Consider the following 21,130-nt stretch of genomic DNA (forward strand, 5'->3'; position numbering starts at 1 on the left):
CGCCTCTGCCCTGTGCCGATCATTTCACTGGCTGCCCGTTAAATACAAAATTCAATTTAAACTTGCTACCTTCATCCAAAAAGCCCTCCACAGCGCAGCACCACCCTATATTGCCTCCCTCATCTCAATCCATCAACCAGCCCGGGCTCTCCGCTCTGCTAACAAAACCAGACTGAGCGCCCCTTTAATTTGAGCTTCTCATTCCCGCCTCCATGACTTCTCCAGAGCAGCACCAGTCCTCTGGAACGCACTACCAAAGGCTACCCGAGCAATCCAGGACTCGCAGAACTTCAGGCGTGCTCTAAAAACGCACCTCTTCAGGGAGGCATACCGAATTCCCTAAACAAACCCCTCTGTACTCCGCCTGATAACATGCTCCCTGACCTACTGACTGCAATCCCTGCTAGCAATCATAAACCGCTCCTGCAGTCATACCGATTCTGCCGTCACACGGCTAAATGTCTGACCATTGTCTATGTGTATAGCATCCCTCACTCTCCACCTCGCCATACCGCGCACATCTTCAGCCCTTTACCTTCTGTATCACCCCATTATCCGTAGTATGTAAGCTCGTTGGAGCAGGACCCGCACCTCTTTTGTTTCCATCAACTGATTACTATGTAACCGTGGTTCTGTAATTTTTGTATTGTCTTTCTGTATCCCCCCTGTCTATGTAAGCGCTGCGGAATATGTTGGCGCTATACAAATAAGGATTATTATTATTATTATTGAACAGAGCTGCTTTCACATTTCTACAGACTTCAGAGCTTAAGTCTTAAAGGGGTTGTCCCGCGGCAGCAAGTGGGTCTATACACTTCTGTATGGCCATATTAATGCACTTTGTAATGTACATTGTGCATTAATTATGAGCCATACAGAAGTTATAAAAAGTTTTTTACTTACCTGCTCCGTTGCTAGCATCCTCGTTCCCATGGAGCCGACTAATTTTCGCCCTCCGATGGCCAAATTAGCCGCGCTTGCGCAGTCCGGGTCTTCTGCTCTCTTCAATGGAGCCGCTCGTGCAGAATGCCGACTCCGTGTAGCTCCGCCCCGTCACGTGCCGATTCCAGCCAATCAGGAGGCTGGAATCGGCAATGGACCGCACAGAAGAGCTGCGGTCCACGGAGGAAGAGGATCCCGGCGGCCATCTTCACCGGTAAGTATAGAAGTCACCGGAGCGCGGGGATTCAGGTAAGCGCTCCGGTAAGCTTTCTTTAGGTCCCTGCATCGGGGTTGTCTCGCGCCGACCGGGGGGGGGGGGGGTTGAAAAAAAAAAAAACCCGTTTCGGCGCGGGACAACCCCTTTAAGGCATCTCCTGCTTGTTCAGTGTCTGCACAGAATTTACTCTTGCAATTTTCTTTTGATCATTAAACTGTAAAATGGTGCTCAGAAGCAAACCTACACATTTCCATGCAGAAAACTAAAAGCGTTTTCAGTTCAAATAATGTGAATGAGATTTAACAAATCTCGTCCACATGATGCGTAAAAATTCAGTTCGGAATTCACAAATGCTGCGGATTTTAAATCACATGCAAGTGAATGGTTTGCTGCAGATTTGAACGCAGATGGCATCCTGCTGCAAATGGTGAAATCTGCAGTAAATCTGCACCAACATCTGCATCATAAGGCCTCATGTCCACGGGGAAAATCAGATCCGCTGCAGATTCTCAATGGAGAATCTGCAGCGGGTCCCTCCTGCCCCGCGGACATGAGCGCCGAAAATAACAATTTAAAAGCATTTACCTATCCGGCGCGGGCGGGGAAGGTCAGCTGTTCCTCACGGCCGGATCTTCATTTTCGGCCGGCGGATGAATTCCTGACGCCGGCGGCACGTCGCCGGCACGTCGTCGACGTGCCGCGCGCATGCGCCGGGCACATCCGCCGAGCCGAAGCAAGGAAGATGCGGCTGTGAGGAAGAGGAGACCTTCCCGGTCCGCTACGGATGGTAAATACTTTAAATTCCTATTTTAGGTCTCCCGCGGATCCGGACGGCTTCCATAGGCTTCAATAGAAGCCCGCGGGAGCCGTCCCCGCGGGAGACCCGCACGAAAATGGAGCATGGTCCAGATTTTTCCATGCTCCATTTTTTTTTAAATCCCTTTTATTGACGATCCGCGGGTATTTATCTACCCGCGGGTGGTCAATGCATCCCTACGGATCTTAAATCATATTTTGGCCGTGGACATGAGCCCTTAGGTGCAGATTTCGCCACATAAGCTAGCTGTCGATTCGCTGTAGATTTTCCTGTGTGGCGGTGAATACGGCCAGTGACACCGTATCCTAAAGTCAAGATCTACCTTTCAGCGGAACTGGTTATAAAACCACTAAATGTGAAATTACTTTAATGCCAAGGGAAACCATCTTCAATAAAGCATGAGTGCTCAATGTTCATTAACATATAGACATCCAAATAGACCGGATATAAATTCATAATACTTGCGCTAATGACCCAATCTGCAAGGAATACAAGACCTAATTTGCATAGCAAAATTTCGCTGCCGAATCCGTGCTCAAATCCCCCACAAAGCGCACACTGTCATAGCATTCTATTGAATGCTGTGCAAATCTGTGCCGTAGTTCATATGGTGCAGATTTTGAAATTAACGTTGCAGAACAAAAAACTGACCTAATCAATTCTTGGCAGAGTATCGATGTGGAAACCACGTTGGATGTCCCCATTGACTAGTGCTAAATGTGCATGTGGATCCGCATGAAAATCCATACCAATTCTGCCTTGTGTGGCGCAGAGTGCTGAGGCAGCAGTAATGCAGTCCTAAGCTCTCGCTCATAACCTGAAAGTTGCGGGTTCAATCCCTGCATGGTTCAGTTAGCCGGCTCAAGGTCGACTCAGTCTTCTATCCTCCAAGGTCAGTAAAATGAGTACCCAGCTTGGTGGAGGGTAATAAATAAATTACCTGAAAGTGCTGCAGAATAAGTTGACGCTATACAAATAGCAAGATTTACTTATTTTATTTTGATTGAACCCTATGTGGATCGGACTGAACAAAGCCTGTGTGCACATGCCCTTAAGGTGTCCAATAAAACCAACAACCCATGTATGAGAAAATAACATTATGCGAAGTACTGTAGAATAAGGCAGGATTCACAAATGAGCCCCGTGTGGCTGTAGGGCTAAGGCAGCAGAAATACAGTCCTAAGCTCTTGCTCATGACCTGATGGTTGCAAGTTCAAATCCCTGCATAGTTCAGATAGCCAGCTCAAGGTCAACTCAGCCTTCCATCCTTCTGAGGTCGGTAAAATGAGTACCCAGCTTGTGGGGTGTAATAAATTACTTGAAAGCGCTGCAGAATACCATAAGTTGGCGCTATACAAAATAGCAAGAATTATTTTTAGCCAAAGTCAAGAATAAATTCAAAAGTTAGGAGAAGTATAGAACTTACATTTTTCATTTGCTCTTTTATATCCACTATTGTGGAGCTGTATCTAAAATCAGCCTGACAGCACTGTCTGCGGCAGCTCATTGGCAATCTGCAGATAACCCTAAATTTACACTTTCCAACATGGTCACTTTATTCTGACTCACAAGGATAGCTGCAGAATGTCTGAGAAAGATTTCAAAGAAAATGTTATAATAAAGCCTGGCAGATCTATACTTACTGAGAGAAAAGCGTGGACTATGTCAGCTTTTATGGAGCTGAGAGGTTTATCTTTGATCACCACAAATATCTGTTCTTCTTTATCTAAGTTGATAAAGTTTCCGAACCAGGATTTTTTGGCAAGCCTAGGAGCAAAGGGAATTAGAAAAAGGTCAGGGAATTCAAAACAACAGTTTTAGAAGTGGATTCTATACTATTCAGTAAAGGTTGGAAAAAGCTTCTCTGTTTTACCAAATTTGAATGCATACAAATAAATCGAACAAGTAGAAAAACTAATACTCACTCTGGTGAAGACTCTGGAGTAAGACTTGACATTTCTTCCGGTGTCGGTACTGGAAAAAATAAAGTTTCTTAGAGATCAGTAGGTAAGGCGGCTGTCACACCTGTGTTAGAGCCAGTTCAGGATTTCTGTCTCTCTGCTCCATTTTTGACATAAAACTGAAAAAATCCGTTTTTTTCCCCATTGACTTCAATGGGGTTTCAAAAAAACAGAAACAAACAGAAAGTCTTCTGTTTGCTTCCAACCATATTTATCAACCCAAAAAATGGAAACCTGATGTAGAGGAAACAGACAAAAGCCTTTCCGTCTGCTTTCTGTTTTTTTGAAACCCCACTGAAATCAATAGTGAAAAAACATCAGTTTTTTGCAGTAGTATTTCAGTTTCTCTATTGCAAAATGGAGCAGAGAGATGGAAACTCTGAATAGAGCCCTAATGCAGGTGTGAGAGGAGCTTAAGATTTAGAGGGGTTGTCTGGTTACAAAGTAACTTTTTAACATTCAATCCAAATGAGTTAAAACATGATAGAGGTACTTACTGGAGATGAGCGAGCACCAAAATGCTCGGGTGCTCGTTACTCAGGACGAAAATTTCGCGATGCTCGAGGGTTCGTTTCGAATAACGAACCCCATTGAAGTCAATGGGCGACCCGAGCATTTTTGTATATCGCCGATGCTCGCTAAGGTTTCAATTTGTGAAAATCTGGGCAATTCAAGAAAGTGATGGGAACGACACAGCAACGGATAGGGCAGGCGAGGGGCTACATGTTGGGCTGCATCTCAAGTTCCCAGGTCCCACTATTAAGCCACAATAGCGGCAAGAGTGGGCCCTCCCCCCTCCCAACAATTTTTACTTCTGAAAAGCCCTCATTAGCAATGGATACCTTAGCTAAGCACCACACTACCTCCAACAAAGCACAATCACTGCCTGCATGACACTTCGCTGCCACTTCTCCTGGGTTACATGCTGCCCCCCCCCGCACAACCCAGTGTCCACAGCACACACCAAAGTGTCCCTGCGCAGCCTTCAGCTGCCCTCATGCCACGCCACCCTCATGTCTATTTATAAGTGCGTCTGCCATGAGGAGGAACCGCAGGCACACACTGCAGAGGGTTGGCACGGCTAGGCAGCGACCCTCTTTAAAAGGGGCAGGACGATAGCCCACAATGCTGTACAGAAGCAGTGAGAAATATAATCCTGTGCCACCGCCATCAGGAGCTGCGCACGTGGGCATAGCAATGCGGAACCTATGTGCCACACACTATTCATTCTGTCAAGGTGTCTGCATGCCCCAGTCAGACCGCGTTTTTTAATAAATAGTCACAGGCAGGTACAACTCCGCAATGGGAATTCCGTGTGCACCCACAGCATGGGTGGCTCCCTGGAACCCACCGGCTGTACATCAATGTATCCCATTGCAGTGCCCTGGACAGCAGAGCTAACGTCAGATTAAATGCAGGTGGGCTTCGGCCCACACTGCATGCCCCAACCTGACCGGGGTTTTTAATTCATAGACACAGGCAGGTACAACTCCCTATTGTGAAGTCCCTGTGGACCGACAGCATGGGTGGGTGCCAGGAAGCTACCGGCGGCACATAACTATATCCCATTGCATTGCCCATCACAGCTGAGGTAATGTCATGTTTAATGCAGGTGGGCTTCGGCCCACACTGCATGCCCCAGTCAGACTGGGGTTCTTTAGAAGTGGACACATGCAGTTACAACTCCGTGTGGACCGACAGCATGGGTGGGTGCCAGGAAGCCACCGGCGGTACATAAATATATCCCATTGCAATGCCCAGCACAGCTGAGGTAATGTCATGCTTAATGCAGGTGGGCTTCGGCCCACACTGCATGCCCCAGTCAGACTGGGGTTCTTTAGAAGTGGACACATGCAGTTACAACTCCGTGTGGACCCACAGCATGGGTGGCTCCCTGGAACCCACCGGCGGTACATAAATATATCCCATTGCAGTGCCCAGCACAGCTGAGGTAACGTCAGCTTTAATGCAGGTGGGCAAAAAATTAATTGGATTACACTGTAGGCGAGGGCCCCAAAAAATTGGTGTACCAACAGTACTAATGTACCTCAGAAAAATTGCCCATGCCCAACCAAGAGGGCAGGTGAAACCCATTAATCGCTTTGGTTAATGTGGCTTAATTTGTAACTAGGCCTGGAGGCAGCCCAGTTAAAATAAAAATTGGTTCAGGTGCAAGTTTCAACGCTTTAATGAGCATTGAAACGTATAAAAATTGTTTACAAAAATTATATGACTGAGCCTTGTGGGCCTAAGAAAAATTGCCCGTTCGGCGTGATTACGTGAGGTTTCAGGAGGAGGAGGATGAATATTATACACAGATTGATGAAGCAAAAATGTCCCCGTTTTTGATGGTGATAGAGAACGATGCTTCCATCCGCGGGTGCAGCCTACGTATTGCTTAGGTATCGCTGCTGTCCGCTGGTGGAGAAGAGAAGTCTGGGGAAATCCAGGCTTTGTTCATCTTGATGAATGTAAGCCTGTCGGCACTGTCGGTTGACAGGCGGGTACGCTTATCCGTGATGATTCCCCCAGCCGCACTAAACACCCTCTCTGACAAGACGCTAGCCGCAGGACAAGCAAGCACCTCCAGGGCATACAGCGCGAGTTCAGGCCACGTGTCCAGCTTCGACATCCAGTAGTTGTAGGGGGGCAGAGGCGTCACGGTGGACGGTCGTGCGATCGGCTACGTACTCCCTCACCATCCTTTTACAGTGCTCCTGCCGACTCAGCCTTGACTGGGGAGCGGTGACACAGTCTTGCTGGGGAGCCAGAAAGCTGTCAAAGGCCTTAGAGAGTGTTCCCCTGCCTGTGCTGTACATGCTGCCTGATCTCCGCGCCTCCCCTGCTACCTGGCCCTCGGAACTGCGCCTTCGGCCACTAGCGCTGTCGGATGGGAATTTTACCATCAGCTTGTCCGCCAGGGTCCTGTGGTATAGCATCACTCTCGAACCCCTTTCCTCTTCGGGTATCAGAGTGGAAAGGTTCTCCTTATACCGTGGGTCGAGCAGTGTGTACACCCAGTAATCCGTAGTGGACAGAATGCGTGTAACGCGAGGGTCACGAGAAAGGCATCCTAACATGAAGTCCGCCATGTGTGCCAGGGTACCTGTATGCAACACATGGCTGTCCTCAGTCGGAAGATCACTTTCAGGATCCTCCTCCTCCTCCTCAGGCCATACACGCTGAAAAGATGACAGGCAAGCAGCATGGGTACCCTCAGCAGTGGACCAAGCTGTCTCTTCCCCCTCCTCCTCATCCTCCTCATGCTCCTCCTCCTCCTCCTCAACGCGCTGAGATATAGACAGGAGGGTGCTCTGACTATCCAGCGACATACTGTCTTCCCCCGGCTCTGTTTCCGAGCGCAAAGCATCTGCCTTTATGCTTTGCAGGGAACTTCTCAAGAGGCATAGCAGAGGAATGGTGACGCTAATGATTGCAGCATCTCCGCTCACCATCTGGGTAGACTCCTCAAAGTTTCCAAGCACCTGGCAGATGTCTGCCAACCAGGCCCACTCTTCTGTAAAGAATTGAGGAGGCTGACTCCCACTGCGCCGCCCATGTTGGAGTTGGTATTCCACTATAGCTCTACGCTGCTCATAGAGCCTGGCCAACATGTGGAGCATAGAGTTCCACCGTGTGGGCACGTCGCACAGCAGTCGGTGCACTGGCAGATTAAACTGATGTTGCAGGGTGCGCAGGGTGGCAGCGTCCGTGTGGGACTTGCGGAAATGTATGCAGAGCCGGCGCACCTTTCCGAGCAGGTCTGACAAGCGTGGGTAGCTTTTCAGAAAGCGCTGAACCACCAAATTAAAGACGTGGGCCAGGCATGGCACGTGCGTGAGGCTGCAGAGCTGCAGAGCCGCCACCAGGTTACGGCCCGGTTGGAGGCTCAGCGGCGCAAGCCAATGGTCGGTCTGCTCTGTTAGACCCCACAGCAGTTCGTGGGCCATGTGCCTCTTATCTCCTAAGCTGAGTAGTTTCAGCACGGCCTGCTGACGCTTGCCCACTGCTGTGCTGCCACGCCGCGCGACACCGACTGCTGCCGACACATCTTGATTGCGAGACAGAGGGTGCGGAGGAGGAGGAGGGTGGTTTAGTGGAGGAAGCATACACCGCCGCAGATACCACCACCGAGCTGGGGCCCGCAATTCTGGGGGTGGGTAGGACGTGAGCGGTTTCAGGCTCTGACTCGGTCCCAGCCTCCACTAAATTCACCCAATGTGCCGTCAGGGAGATATAGTGGCCCTGCCCGCCTGTGCTTGTCCACGTGTCCGTTGTTAAGTGGACCTTGGCAGTAACCGCGTTGGTGAGTGCGCGTACAATGTTGCGGGAGACGTGGTCGTGCAGGGCTGGGATGGCACATCGGGAAAAGTAGTGGCGACTGGGAACTGAGTAGCGCGGGGCCGCCGCCGCCATCATACCTTTGAAAGCCTCCGTTTCCACAACCCTATACGGCAGCATCTCCAGGCTGATAAATTTGGCTATGTGCACATTTAACGCTTGAGCGTGCGGGTGCGTGGTGGCGTACTTGCGCTTGCGCTCCAACACGGTGCGCTGACAGACATTGCTGGATGGGGCCGAGGACAGCGGAGGTGAGGGTGTGGGTGCAGGCCAGGAGACGGTAGTGCCTGTGTCCTGAGAGGGGGGTTGGATCTCAGTGGCAGGTTGGGGCACAGGGGGAGAGGCAGCGGTGCAAACCGGAGGCGGTGAACGGCCTTCGTCCCACCTTGTGGGGTGCTTGCATCATATGTATGCGCATGCTGGTGGTGGTGAGGCTGGTGGTGGTGGCTCCCCGGCTGATCCTGGCACGACACAGGTTGCACACCACTGTTCGTCGGTCGTCTGCACTCTCAGTGAAAAACTACCAGACCTTTGAGCACCTCGGCCTCTGCAGGGTGGCATGGCGCGAGGGGGCGCTTTGGGAAACAGTTGGTGGATTATTCGGTCTGGCCCTGCCTCTACCCCTGGCCACCGCACTGCCTCTTCCAACCTGCCCTGCTGCTGCCCTTGCCTCCCCCTCTGAAGACCTGTCCTCAGTAGGCGTAGCAAACCAGGTGGGGTCAGTCACCTCATCGTCCTGCTGCTCTTCCTCCGAATCCTCTGTGCGCTCCTCCCTCGGACTTACTGCCCTTACTACTACCTCACTGATAGACAACTGTGTCTCATCGTCATCGTCCTCCTCACCCACTGAAAGCTCTTGAGACAGTTGCCGGAAGTCCCCAGCCTCATCCCCCGGACCCCGGGAACTTTCCAAAGGTTGGGCATCGGTCACGACAAACTCCTCCAGTGGGAGAGGATTCGGAACCATTGCTGTCCATTCTGGGCAGGGGCCCGAGAACAGTTCCTGGGAGTCTGCCTGCTCCTCAGAATGTGTCATTGTAATGGAGTGAGGAGGCTGGGAGGAAGGAGGAGCAGCAGCCAGAGGATTCAGAGTTGCAGCAGTGGACGGCGCAGAACTCTGGGTGGTCGATAGATTGCTGGATGCACTTTCTGCCATCCACGACAGGACCTGCTCACACTGCTTATTTTCTAATAAAGGTCTACCGCGTGGACTCATTAATTGTGAGATGAATGTGGGGACGCCAGAAACGTGCCTCTCTCCTAATCCCGCAGCAGTCGGCTGCGATACACCTGGATCAGGAGCTCAGCCTGTGCCCACACCCTGACTTGGGCCTCCGCGTCCTCGCCCGCGTCCACGTCCATGTCCTCTAGGCCTACCCCTACGCCTCAGCATGGTGTATTACCAGTAGTGCAGAAACAGAACGCTGTAATTAAATGTGCCGCTTATTGGCCTGTGGTTGGAGGCTGACTTCGCTTACGGAACGCACAGCAGAGCCAGGAAAGAATTTTGCGCAAGCCTGCTGTAACACTTAGCTGGCTGCGTATGAATTAGGACAACTACCCCCAGCAGAGACCCAGTACACTGAGGACGGTCACAGGCAGCCCAAATTGATTTTTTTTCCCAAATGTTTTTGGAAAGGCCCACTGCCTATATACACTAAATATGTCTTCTGTCCCTGCCTCACCAGTACTGGCCCTGGACAATGTAAAATTACTGCAGGACGCAATGCTCTGCACGGCCGATATACAAAAAAAAAAAAAAGTGCAACACTGCAAAAAGCAGCCTCCACACTACTGCACACGGTTAGATGTGGCCCTAAGAAGGACCCTTGGGGTTCTTGAAGCCTAAAATAACTCCTAACACTCTCCCTATAGCAACTCCAGCAAGACAGCACTTTCCCTGAACTATGTCAGAATGCATCTGTGGCGAGCCGCGGGAGGGGCCGATTTATATACTCGGGTGACACCTGATCTCGCCAGCCACTCACTGCAGGGGGGTGGTATAGGGCTTGAACGTCGCACGGGGAAGTCGTAATGCCTTCCCTGTCTTTCTATTGGCCAGAAAAGCGCGCTAACGTCTCAGAGATGAAAGTGAAAGTAACTCGAACATCGCATGGTACTCGTCTCGAGTAACGAGCATATCGAACACACTAATACTCGAACGAGCATCAAGCTCGGACGAGTACGTTCGCTCATCTCTAGTACTTACCCATCCTCAGCTCCATGGTTCTCCCAATTTGTGCTGACAGCGGAGGTCAGGTGACAGACAATTAGAGGCATCACCGTTCCAAAGGATATAAGCGCTGATGCCAGGAGAACGGGCTGTGATGTCTCTGATTAGCTGCAGTGGTCACCTGACTTCTCCTGTCAACACCAACTGGGATCATCAGCGGAGCCGCTGCAGGAGGAGAAGAGAGGTGAGCATTGCTTCTCTTAAAGAGGAACTGTCAGCTCTCCTTATTTGTCTGTTTAAGTAAATATTTGAATTCCCCATGACATAATACTGGAGCATCATTTCTTATAGCTCTTTATTGTATCAATCCTCTAATATTCACCCTGAAAACTTGTGAATAAATTGACAACTGGGTGTTACCATTCCCCTTGACAAAGGGCCGTGTCCCTGCACTGTCAGCACTGATTGGATAATGTCAGACTCTGTAAAGACACACCCAACTAGTAACATTTTTAGTAAGTATAACAGGGGAGAAACACAATGCAGAGTTCTGAGAAAAGATGTTCTAGAGTTGTGATACTGTGAGAAATACAGTTATATCAGTCAGAAAAGATCTTTAAAAAGGATCTGAATATATGAATAAGTTGGGCATTACCATTTCCCTTGTCAATAAGGTGCATCCCTTCATACAGATGCTGTCAGCACTGATTGGACAGATTGTATAGTGACATGCCCCATTGACAGAGGATATGGTAATATACAGTTGTCAGTTTAGTTATACATTTCCAGAAGGAATAATAGGAGAATGGTATAATGCAGAGTTCCACGAAAAGATGTTCCAGAACGGTTAAGTTAAAGGGGTTGTCCCGAGGCAGCAAGTGGGTCTATACACTTCTGTATGGCCATAATAATGCACTTTGTAATATACATTGTGCATTAATTATGAGCCATACAGAAGTTATAAAAAGTTTTTTACTTACCTGCTCCGTTGTTAGCGTCCTCGTCTCCATGGAGCCGACTAATTTTTGGCCTCCGATGGCCAAATTAGCCGCGCTTGCGCAGTCCGGGTCTTCTGTGTTCTTCTATGGAGCCGCTCGTGACAGAGAGCGGCTCCGTGTAGCTCCGCCCCGTCACGTGCCGATTCCAGCCAATCAGGAGGCTGGAATCGGCAGTGGACCGCACAGAAGAGCTGCGGTCCACGAAGCAAGAGGTTCCCGGCGGCCATCTTCACAGGTAAGTATAGAAGTCACCGGAGCGCGGGGATCAAGGTAAGCGCTCCGGTAAGCTGTCTGTACGTCCCTGCATCGGGGTTGTCTCGCGCCGAACGGGGGGGGGGTTGAAAAAAAAAAAAACCCGTTTCGGCGCGGGACAACCCCTTTAAGGGAAATGCAAGAATTTACTAAAACAGGAATGTGAGGAGAGGCGACAGGTCCTCTTTAAGAGACAGCTTTACCTTCAAATTAAAAAGAAGCTATTTAAACACTGGCAGCTAAATGAAGCTATGTAATTGTAAATTATGCCTAATATCCTATTTAAATCTATATTTAAAAGGGGTTACTATCGTGAACTTTTATCAAGTACCACGTTTCCTTAAAAAATAAGATACTGTTTTATATTAAATTGTGCCCCAAAAGAGGCACAGTGTTTTATTTTCGGGAACATCTTCTACTCACCTCGCCTGCGACATCTGGCTTCCTCACGCCGGTCCCCATTGCTGCGGCAGGCTGCAATGTAATCCTAAGCGTTGACACAGCACTCTCTGTCTGGTGACGAGGCTTCGAATACTGCCGTTGCTCAGCCAATCAGAGCCGGCACTTGATGAACCAATCACAGCCATTTAGTGATGTCATTCACTGAATGCCTGTGAATGATCAAGCGCCTGCTCTGATTGGCTGCGCCAGTGGCACTCGTGATCCAATAACAGCACTCGCTTGCTGGAGGCGGGGTATTCATTACCAGAAAGAGAGGGCTGTGTCAATGCTCAGGACATGGCAGCCTGCCGCAGCGCCAGAGACCAGCGCAAGAGACCTAGATGCCGCGGGCCAAGTGAGTATTGCTGTTTTTTTTCATGTAGTTTAGCTAGAGCTTATTTTCAGGAAAGGGCTTATTATTGGGGAAGGGCGTATTTTCAGGGAAACATGGTAGTAGGTAACCAAATAGGTGCAAACTACAGTATACTAGAAATGTTTAATGTATTCAATTAAATGGGTCCTTCAACTCTAAATTAATGATAACTAATTCTCAGAATAGATCATTAACAGCTGACTGTCGCGGGTCTGCTTCCCCGGGTAGCATCTTCGTTCACCAGGGCCAGTGCACTTGTGCGCAGAGCTATTGTCTGCTGTGCCCCGGCATGGTATTGCAGTCATAGCTCCCATTCACTTCCATTGAAACTGTGCCTCCACTGCCATGCTAGGGTACTGCAGTGTGTACAGGGCTGTGTGCTGCAGTTCTGTATACTGACACAGTGGCCAGCGGACAGCTGATTGGCACAGATCACTGGGGTTGGACCCCCCAGGAATTAGCTACTGATGATCAGTTTTTAGAATACGTCAGCAATCATTTAGACCTGGACAACCTATTGCTTTAACAAGAAAATCAACCCTAAGGTTGCGGTAGCTTATTTCTAGATGGTACACGACAGATAGCATTATTATTATTTCAATAGTCACATTGCTGAGTGTCTTAGCAACAGGAGACATTTGGTATGCACTATGACACCCCTTCCCCTTTGCTCTTCAGTTTGTAATCATTGTCCTTAGTTTCCATTTTAGACTGTTTTATATGTATTGTGCTAGCTGTGGTGTTCGTCTGTCCTAGCGAGCTGTTCAATGATTGCATATAATATGCAAATTGTAACATGGAGCTCTGATGCCCCTCCATTGCATTTCGTGTGTAATCTGTGCACTTATCACAGAATTATTACAGAAATTGCTTCAATATATAGGATTTTATTATTTCACCACCATATGTATTTTATGGCTGGTTTCTGAAATTTAGGATCTGGGTGATGTAGTTCTAAATACACCTCTTGTTTTTTATGTTCATTAACCACCATATCATTCTATATACAGTGGATATAAAAAGTCTACATGTCCCTGTTCAAATGGCATGGTTTTGTCATGTTAAAAAATCTGACAAAGATAAATCATTTCAGCTTTATTTCAACCTTCAGGGCTCAGTCAGACAGACGTTACCTGCGTTTGCAATCCGCATGTATTAAGAACCAATGCTTTTCAATGGCAGTGGTCATATGCCCGATATTTACCTGCGCTCAAAAAGGTGCAGTGGTAAATATAGGGCAATGAGTTTTAAAACGCAGGTAGCTGCGGCATTCGTCTTTTCCGGATGTGAAACCTTGCAGCGCTACAGCCGGCTCCATTGAAAGCAATGGGCTGCTGACAAGCCCTGCCTGCAGTGATTTTCAGGGGAGGGCTTTAAATATAAGCCCTTCCCTGAAAATCATCTTGATGTTCTCTGTTTGTCAATAGGGCTGCGCTGCTGCCGCCGACCCCACTGACCAAAGGTGAAACCCCTGGATGTGACGGCATCCAGGGAATCCAAGGAATCCCCTGCTACAGCTGTCACAGCCACAGCAGGGGATAGCGGGCAGCGCACTTTATGTGCGCAAAAATGCGGCCAAGTGCAGTTTTTTTCAGCGTGATGCCCGCTTTAGTCACGCAAATTTTTTAGGCACACGTTTTTGCACACATAAATTCGCACATAAAGACACCCGTCTGACTCGGCCCTCAATGGGATCCATTTGTACAATTCCACTGAAAAAACAAACTGAAATTTTTTTAGGGTGAGAAAAAACGAAAATAACGTGGTTGCATAGATATATATCATGAAATTTGCCACAGGCAAGAGAATAGCCTAGTGGTTATACCCTCTCAAACACAAAATAATAAATTGTATACTTTATTAACATATATTCAAAAAAGGACAAAGACACTTTACAATAAAGATGTAGGTGGCTGAACTAGATCTGGAGCATGTCCATAGAGGAACCAAAGGCCCATTTACACGTAACGATTATTGCTCAAAATTCGTTCAAAAGACCGAAATGAGCGATAATCATTACATGTAAACGCAGCTATAGTGCACTTTTCGTTTGAAGAGTGGATTTAAGGTAAACTTGAAATCCATTGTTCAGCCGCAGAGAGATTAAGTATTTCTCAATAGACAGCATGATGTGTTCTCTGCGGGAGTCGGGAGATTATATTGTATTCTGCCGGCAGCCCCCATGAGAACAATGCAGCTGTTTGCACAACTGAGCGTGGGATTAATCACACGCTGGGCTCTGCAAACAGCTCCTGGAGACCCATTTACATGCAAATGAAGATGATAAAATGTTAATGGACAGTAGTGTCCATTAACATTTTATTAAAAAAGATTGCTAAAACTTTCAATCGTTTGAAAGATTATCTTTGCATGTAAATGGGCCTTTAGTGTATTTTAGCTGGGCAAGCTGAAAGGGTATGATACAAAAGTGTGAGTTAATAGAGAGAGGCACTATGCAAGCAGCATGATTATAAGTTTCCTAGGTAAGCTAAAAGGGCAGTCATTTATAGCCACTATCATAGTCTCACAGCATGCTGTCCTCAGGGAAGCGACATAACTGCAGGCAGGCAATACTGGGACGCACAGGGTGTTAGTTGATAGAGATGCTATAAGAAGCAGCCAAAATATATAAGCCTCCAGTACACTGCTAGTTGATAGAGGTGCTATTTAACAGGTGTCGACTTTTTATATCCACTATACATAAACTGACATGCCAAAAGTCATGTGACAGGAACAAATATTGTTTAGGACCCCCTCTAGCCCGGCAAAGTGCTGCAACTCAATGTGGCATAGTTTCCACAAGTGGACAGAAGATGATTGGAGGAATGTTGAATCTCTCACAGCTCCATGGTATTTGTAAGTACAGAGTCTAGGGTGTGAATGGACTTCTCAACCACATCCCATAAATGCTTGATTAGGCTCATGTTGGTTGAACGTGCAGGCCACACCATTCGTAGGAACTCTTCAGAATGCTCAACAAACCAGTTCTGGACAATTTGGGCCCCATAGCATGGTGTATTATCCTGCTGAAATATCCCATCATCGTGGGGGTACTTGAAGTCCATGAAGGGCTGCAAATGGTCACCAAACACTGAAACATAGCAGGCATTAGTCATGGAGTTACATCATGGAGGTTCAGGTTTGTATGGGCAGGGAATTGAGAGCCAATCCTACTCCATACAATGCAGATGCTGGCTGTTTCTCACCGCTGACATCCGGGGTTTGCGCCTGTTAATCCTTTAAATGCCGCAGTCAATTCTGACAGCGGCATTTAAATGCCTCAATCAGAATTCAGGGGTCTCGAACGTTCCACCTGCGATGAGATGCTGTTTGGTTGCCATGGCAGCCAGTGGTCTTTTACAAGTCCACATGGCTACTATTGCAGGTTTGCCGATCAAGTCATGATTGTGGCGTGGTTTGATAATGTGCCTGTCAGATCACAGTGTGATGTTATGGTATGAAAAAAATCTAAATAAAAAAAACCAAAATCATATTTGGTATCGCTGCGTCCATTAAAGTCCAATCTATCAAAGTAACACATTATTTACCCCACACTGTGAATGTTGTCATAAAAAATATCTGAATTGTGTATTTTGGTCACCCCGTCTCCAAGAAAAAAATGTAATAAAAAGTGATCAAGAAGTTATATGTTCTCCAGGATGTCCTGCAAAACACAAACCCTCACACAACTATGTTGACAAAAGAATAAAAAAGTTATGGTGGTGAGAAGATAAAAGGAGAAAATAATTTTGTGTTTCTCCAAAGATATTTCATTTCTTTAAAGTAGTACAACAACAAAAACTACATAGATTTGGTATCATAGTAATCGTACTGACCTGTAGAATAAAGTTATCATGTCACTTTTGCTGCAGAACCAAAGTCTCACCAAAGATGGCAGAATAGTTTTTTTTTTCCATTTCACTCCACTTTTTAAAAAGTTTAGCACAGTTGAAAAATACAACTCGTCCCACAAGAAACAAGTCCTCAGGCAGCTACGTTGAGGGCTCAGTCAGACAGGCGCCAATCCGCCTGTGTTTCTGCACGATAAGACGGGCGCACCGCGTGCGGACTACTCTCTGCATGACCGGCTCCATTGCCGACCATGTGTTCTTTTTTCCGGCCAGTGCGGAGAGTCGTTTGCACCTGCAGTGCGGCGGTCTTATTGTGCAGGAACATGGGCGGATCGGCGCCCGTGTGACTGAGCCCTCATGAATGAATAAAAGAGTTATGATTTTTTTTAAAGTGGGGAGGAAAAACCAAAAATGAAAAAAAAAACCAAGCTGCTTTCTTAAGGGCTTAATATATACAATTCTGCCAGTAGTTTCTTCTATGACAAAGTGCCAGCGTCAATAGTCTTGTTGATTCATGCTCTCTGTTTACATGCACCTTGCTCAATGAGCTGTGTGTATGCAATAGCTACCTTTATTATTTCCGGAGGTGACCTGACTGAACCTATGATTGCCAGAATGGCAGTAGTGGAAGGCGGCTGTTGGGTCTAACGTCACCCAGCACAGCGCTAACAGCTGTCACTGATACCGGGCAGATATCCTCTGGAAGGGCTTACGTACATGGGCGTAAGCAGTTTTTGTCCATGAAATTTGTAGCGTATTCACGGACTGAAACTGCTCATATTTACTGTGTCCTTGTTGCTTTCTTTTGCAGACGTATTTCATGCACGAAGAGGGAACAAGGAATTTCTCCTGCATTCTTGCATAAATACACACTGAGTACGCAGGTATCATGCATAGTCATCGCAAATTTTTAACACTCCCACTTGCGTGGGCTATTTTTGTTTGTAAGATGGACATGCTGCAATATTTTCATATGTGTGTAAAAGGCATGTTTGAATACCCCATTGCAAGTCTATGGGATTTTTTTTGTCTAAATTTTTTTTGTAGAATTTTTGGGTTGTGAACAGAAGAAAACAGGGAAGATTACTTATTGGGTTAACAAAGGGAAAACACATGACGTAATAACGTAGTTTCTTATTGAGCACATAGAGCATGAAGTCTATGGGATTTCAGCACTGTGCATGACGTGTGTAAAATACGCTCATGTGAGTAAGCCCTAAATGGAACTGCGGTGCAGACCCAGTTATATTAGAAAAGAATAGTGCAGAAATATGTATACCTAAAAGGTCTCCTAAATAGATTATTCCCACCAAGAGCCCTTGTGACTGATCACATGACAGTGACATTATCACAGGTCCTCTAAGCACACGGCTGCTGTCAGGCTCTGCATAACTTAGGACCTGTGATGATGTCACCGTCATCTGATCAGGGGCAGAGTTCAGAGCCCCTTAGACTGATCACATAATGATGACATCATCACATGTAACTCACATAGTCACACAGTCACTCACAGACAGGTGGTCGTTAGTATTTGGATTAACAATATACAATGACAAACACAAATAAAAGTCTGTTCTAGGGTAAGACTATATGATTACCAGGAAATTAACTAAAATATAGAAAAAAAGGTATTTCTTTTACTATTTTGTTTTTCAAACTATAAGTCAAAAAATTATATCCCTCCCCTGAAGATTATGTATAAAAAACTGTTAAAAAAAAGAAACCTGCATTGGTCACAAAAAAAATCATTTTAAATATCAAGTTGAAAGGAAGATATAAAAAATGTATAACAAAAACCTCTAAATTGTGTCTAGTCCTGAAGGCTCAGAATACCCTAGATCCAAAACTGAAAACTAGGCTCTATGGGGGATTGAATTAAAGGGGTATCAGCAGCTCAAACAATCATGACAAATCCCCATATCTCAGTTTCATTTGGTGACGCGGGACGCGGCCGCTAGAGTCAGACCGAGAACTAATGGAGTGGTGGCTGCACATGTGCATGGCTCTTTCTGTTCACTGCTATGGGAGTTACAAAATAGTCAAACAAGCTTTGGAAGTTGTCTGACTTGGGAATAACTATTTCATTTTGCTAGACTGTTGAGTAAGGGTGGTTTCACAACTGGGCTGGGGATTCCACTTTCCTGCTCCATTCAGGAAGCAGGAAAGGGGAATCCCCAGAGCTGAACAATTCCATCTCTGGACGGAACGGAACAGCGCTGGGCGGACCCCATTGACTAGAATGGGGTCTCTCCACTTACCGCCCAGCTGGACAGCTTTTGCACAGAAGAAAACACAACATCTGTGACTGAACCTCTGCAGGTTCTGAAGCAGATGTGAGACCACCCTTAGCAGGGTGGAATTGAGCAGCATAGGGTTTAGGAGACTTGAGCCCTTTACTGCTGCCAGCAGTTCACTCTCCCTCTTTTCAGTTCATATTCTGCATGCAATAACCCCTTAGTGACTGGCCTATTTTGTGCCTTAAGGACTAAGTGATTTTCATAGTCGCATTGCAAGAGCTATAACGCATTGACATAGCAGTATGAGGGCTTGTTTTCTATGAGACGAGTTGTATATTTTAATGACACAACTCTGGGGTACATATAATGTGTATAACTTTGTATAACCTTTATTACATTTTTTGGGGGGGAGATGAAATTCTCCAAGAAATTTTTCCATTATGTTTTGGGTCTTGTTTTCACCAGCAACGTTGCAATGTGGGGGCTTGTTTTAGCAGGAAGAGTTGCAGTTTTTATAAGTAGCAGTTTGAGGTTCATATGACTTTTGGATTGCTTTTTAGGCAAACATAAGAAAAATAGCAATTCTGGCATTACTTTTTAAAATTATTTTTATGGTGTTCACCATGCGAGATAAATAACAAAATATTTTCATCGTTTAGGTCATTACGAATGCTGCTTCTCAAAAACTTTTTTGTATTTTATCAATTGAAAATGCGGTTTTGTGGGGAAAACTTTTTTTTTTTTTTTTAAACCTGATTTTTTTCCCCTTAAAATGAAACTTTATTGAACTGTTTTTGACACAATTTTTTAGTCCCTCAGGAGTACTTGAATATATGATCATTTTAAAATTCAAAGTTTGCTTTGCAAAAAGGACGGAATGGACGTTACATATCAATGGTTTATAACACAAGTGATAAAGATTTGAACCAACACTTTACTAAGCAGTTAAGGACTAATAAGGACAATGTGATCATTTCATGCATTTTCATGTGAATTAAAATATATATATATATATATATCTGCAGCCATTTTGATAAAGCCACTCAACAATCTGACCACTAGATGGCACTCATATATAGAAAAACAAAACCTACCTTGCAATTTCCGACGGTGGAAACGTGGGGAACCCAGGAAACTATTCTTGATAGAGTTGAGTCGTGTCTTCCAAGCCACCCCACCAACACCTGGACTTGAGGGAGGGGTGCCACTGGGCGTCCCAGTCGGGCTGTCCTTGGGCGTATGCACTGGGGTACCCAGCGGGGTAGGGAGGGGACTACCTCGGGGAGAAGGGTGAGGGGTCACCTGCGGCAAAGGGATAGATTTGGTGGTGGATTTAGTACCAGGGAAAAAACGAGCAGGTAGTGAGGAAGGGAAAAAAGGAGGGGATAATGGGGAGCGATGAGGTGAAGTTGAGGAATCATGCGGTGGGGAGGAGGCAGTCATGGTAATCGGTAAGGGATTTGATTTAATCGTCTGTAGGGGCTTCTCTCCCAGGCTGGTCTTAGCAGGCAACGTTTGGGTCTTCGGGTCAGGCTGACGGTGAGCAGCTTTGGATTGCCAGATGGCACGGGGGTCCTCCCCATCAGCGGATTCCAGCGGTGTGGGGGAGAAAGTGAATACGGGACTCTGGCAAGGGGGGACAGAAAAGTGCCCGATGGGCATTGATGTTTGACAATGAGATGGAACAATGTGGCAGGACATGGGATCTACTGGTGTGTGCATAATATGTGTAACAGGTATGAACTTTCATCAAAGCCAGTTCTCAAACAGGTTGGAAAAAGTTAAATTCAATAATTTCAAGATTTATACAATTTTCTTCTCAGTGGGAATACTATTTACTAGTATAAAATTGAAGTGTGATCAATATGTATAAAAAGCAACAGGTAGCAACATTGGGCCCTAGTCTTCTTCCTGATGTGGGTGCTTTATGGTATGTATTACTGTAAGTTAACACAACTGAAAAGCCCCATATCTGCAATGCTAAATTGGATCAGTCTATAATCATATGTGAACTTTAAGCCCCTCTAATGAAACTCAGGGCCCTCTTACATGGGCCGAGAAATTGTTCAGATTCTGTCAATCAATGAGAATCTGAACGATTATTGTTCAGTCTATAAGCATGACTGAATGACAAACGATAAGTTGGTTTGTCATTCACTTTCGGCATGCAGAAAAACTGAACGATGGATCGGCCCATTTAAACAGGCAGTCATTCTCTTATGATTGACTGCCTGTTTACTGTGAGTGTAGGTGGCGGGCTGAAACAATATCCGGCCTGCTCCGCCTCCATTCACTAGCAATTAATGTTCCTGTGTAAAAGCACAGGAACAATCATCGCTGGGACGACCGGTCAGGCATCTGCGGCTGTGTGAAAGCACCCTAAGAATGTGGGTACATAAATTATTAAACACTTATCTGAGTAGAAATACCTCACCCTGCTCCAGCGGTGTGTCTCCTCCCCTCCGTTCTCCATCACAATAGAGTACTTGGTAGGACTGGTGGGGATGCTGAGCCGAAGAGAAAGCAT

The 21,130-nt window shown here is 46.6% G+C and overlaps 1 protein-coding gene across 2 annotated transcripts in view; it reads right to left on the minus strand.

Annotated features, from left to right (window-relative positions):
* Window positions 1–21,130, minus strand: part of BRSK1 (BR serine/threonine kinase 1) — a 301,897-nt gene that overhangs the window by 18,843 nt on the left and 261,924 nt on the right. Inside the window, exons 14-16 of one of the 2 annotated variants that reach the window (XM_066607747.1) lie at window positions 19,698–19,905; window positions 3,902–3,950; window positions 3,620–3,743 (exon numbers count right to left, since the gene is read on the minus strand). In XM_066607747.1, coding sequence (XP_066463844.1) covers window positions 3,620–3,743; window positions 3,902–3,950; window positions 19,698–19,905 — 381 coding nt within the window. Of the gene's footprint in view, window positions 1–3,619; window positions 3,744–3,901; window positions 3,951–19,697; window positions 20,230–21,130 lie in introns of both variants that reach the window. The other variant, XM_066607746.1, reaches the window with a different exon arrangement.

The sequence above is a fragment of the Eleutherodactylus coqui genome, chromosome 6 (assembly GCF_035609145.1).
Source record: "Eleutherodactylus coqui strain aEleCoq1 chromosome 6, aEleCoq1.hap1, whole genome shotgun sequence".
Lineage (NCBI taxonomy): Eukaryota > Metazoa > Chordata > Amphibia > Anura > Eleutherodactylidae > Eleutherodactylus > Eleutherodactylus coqui.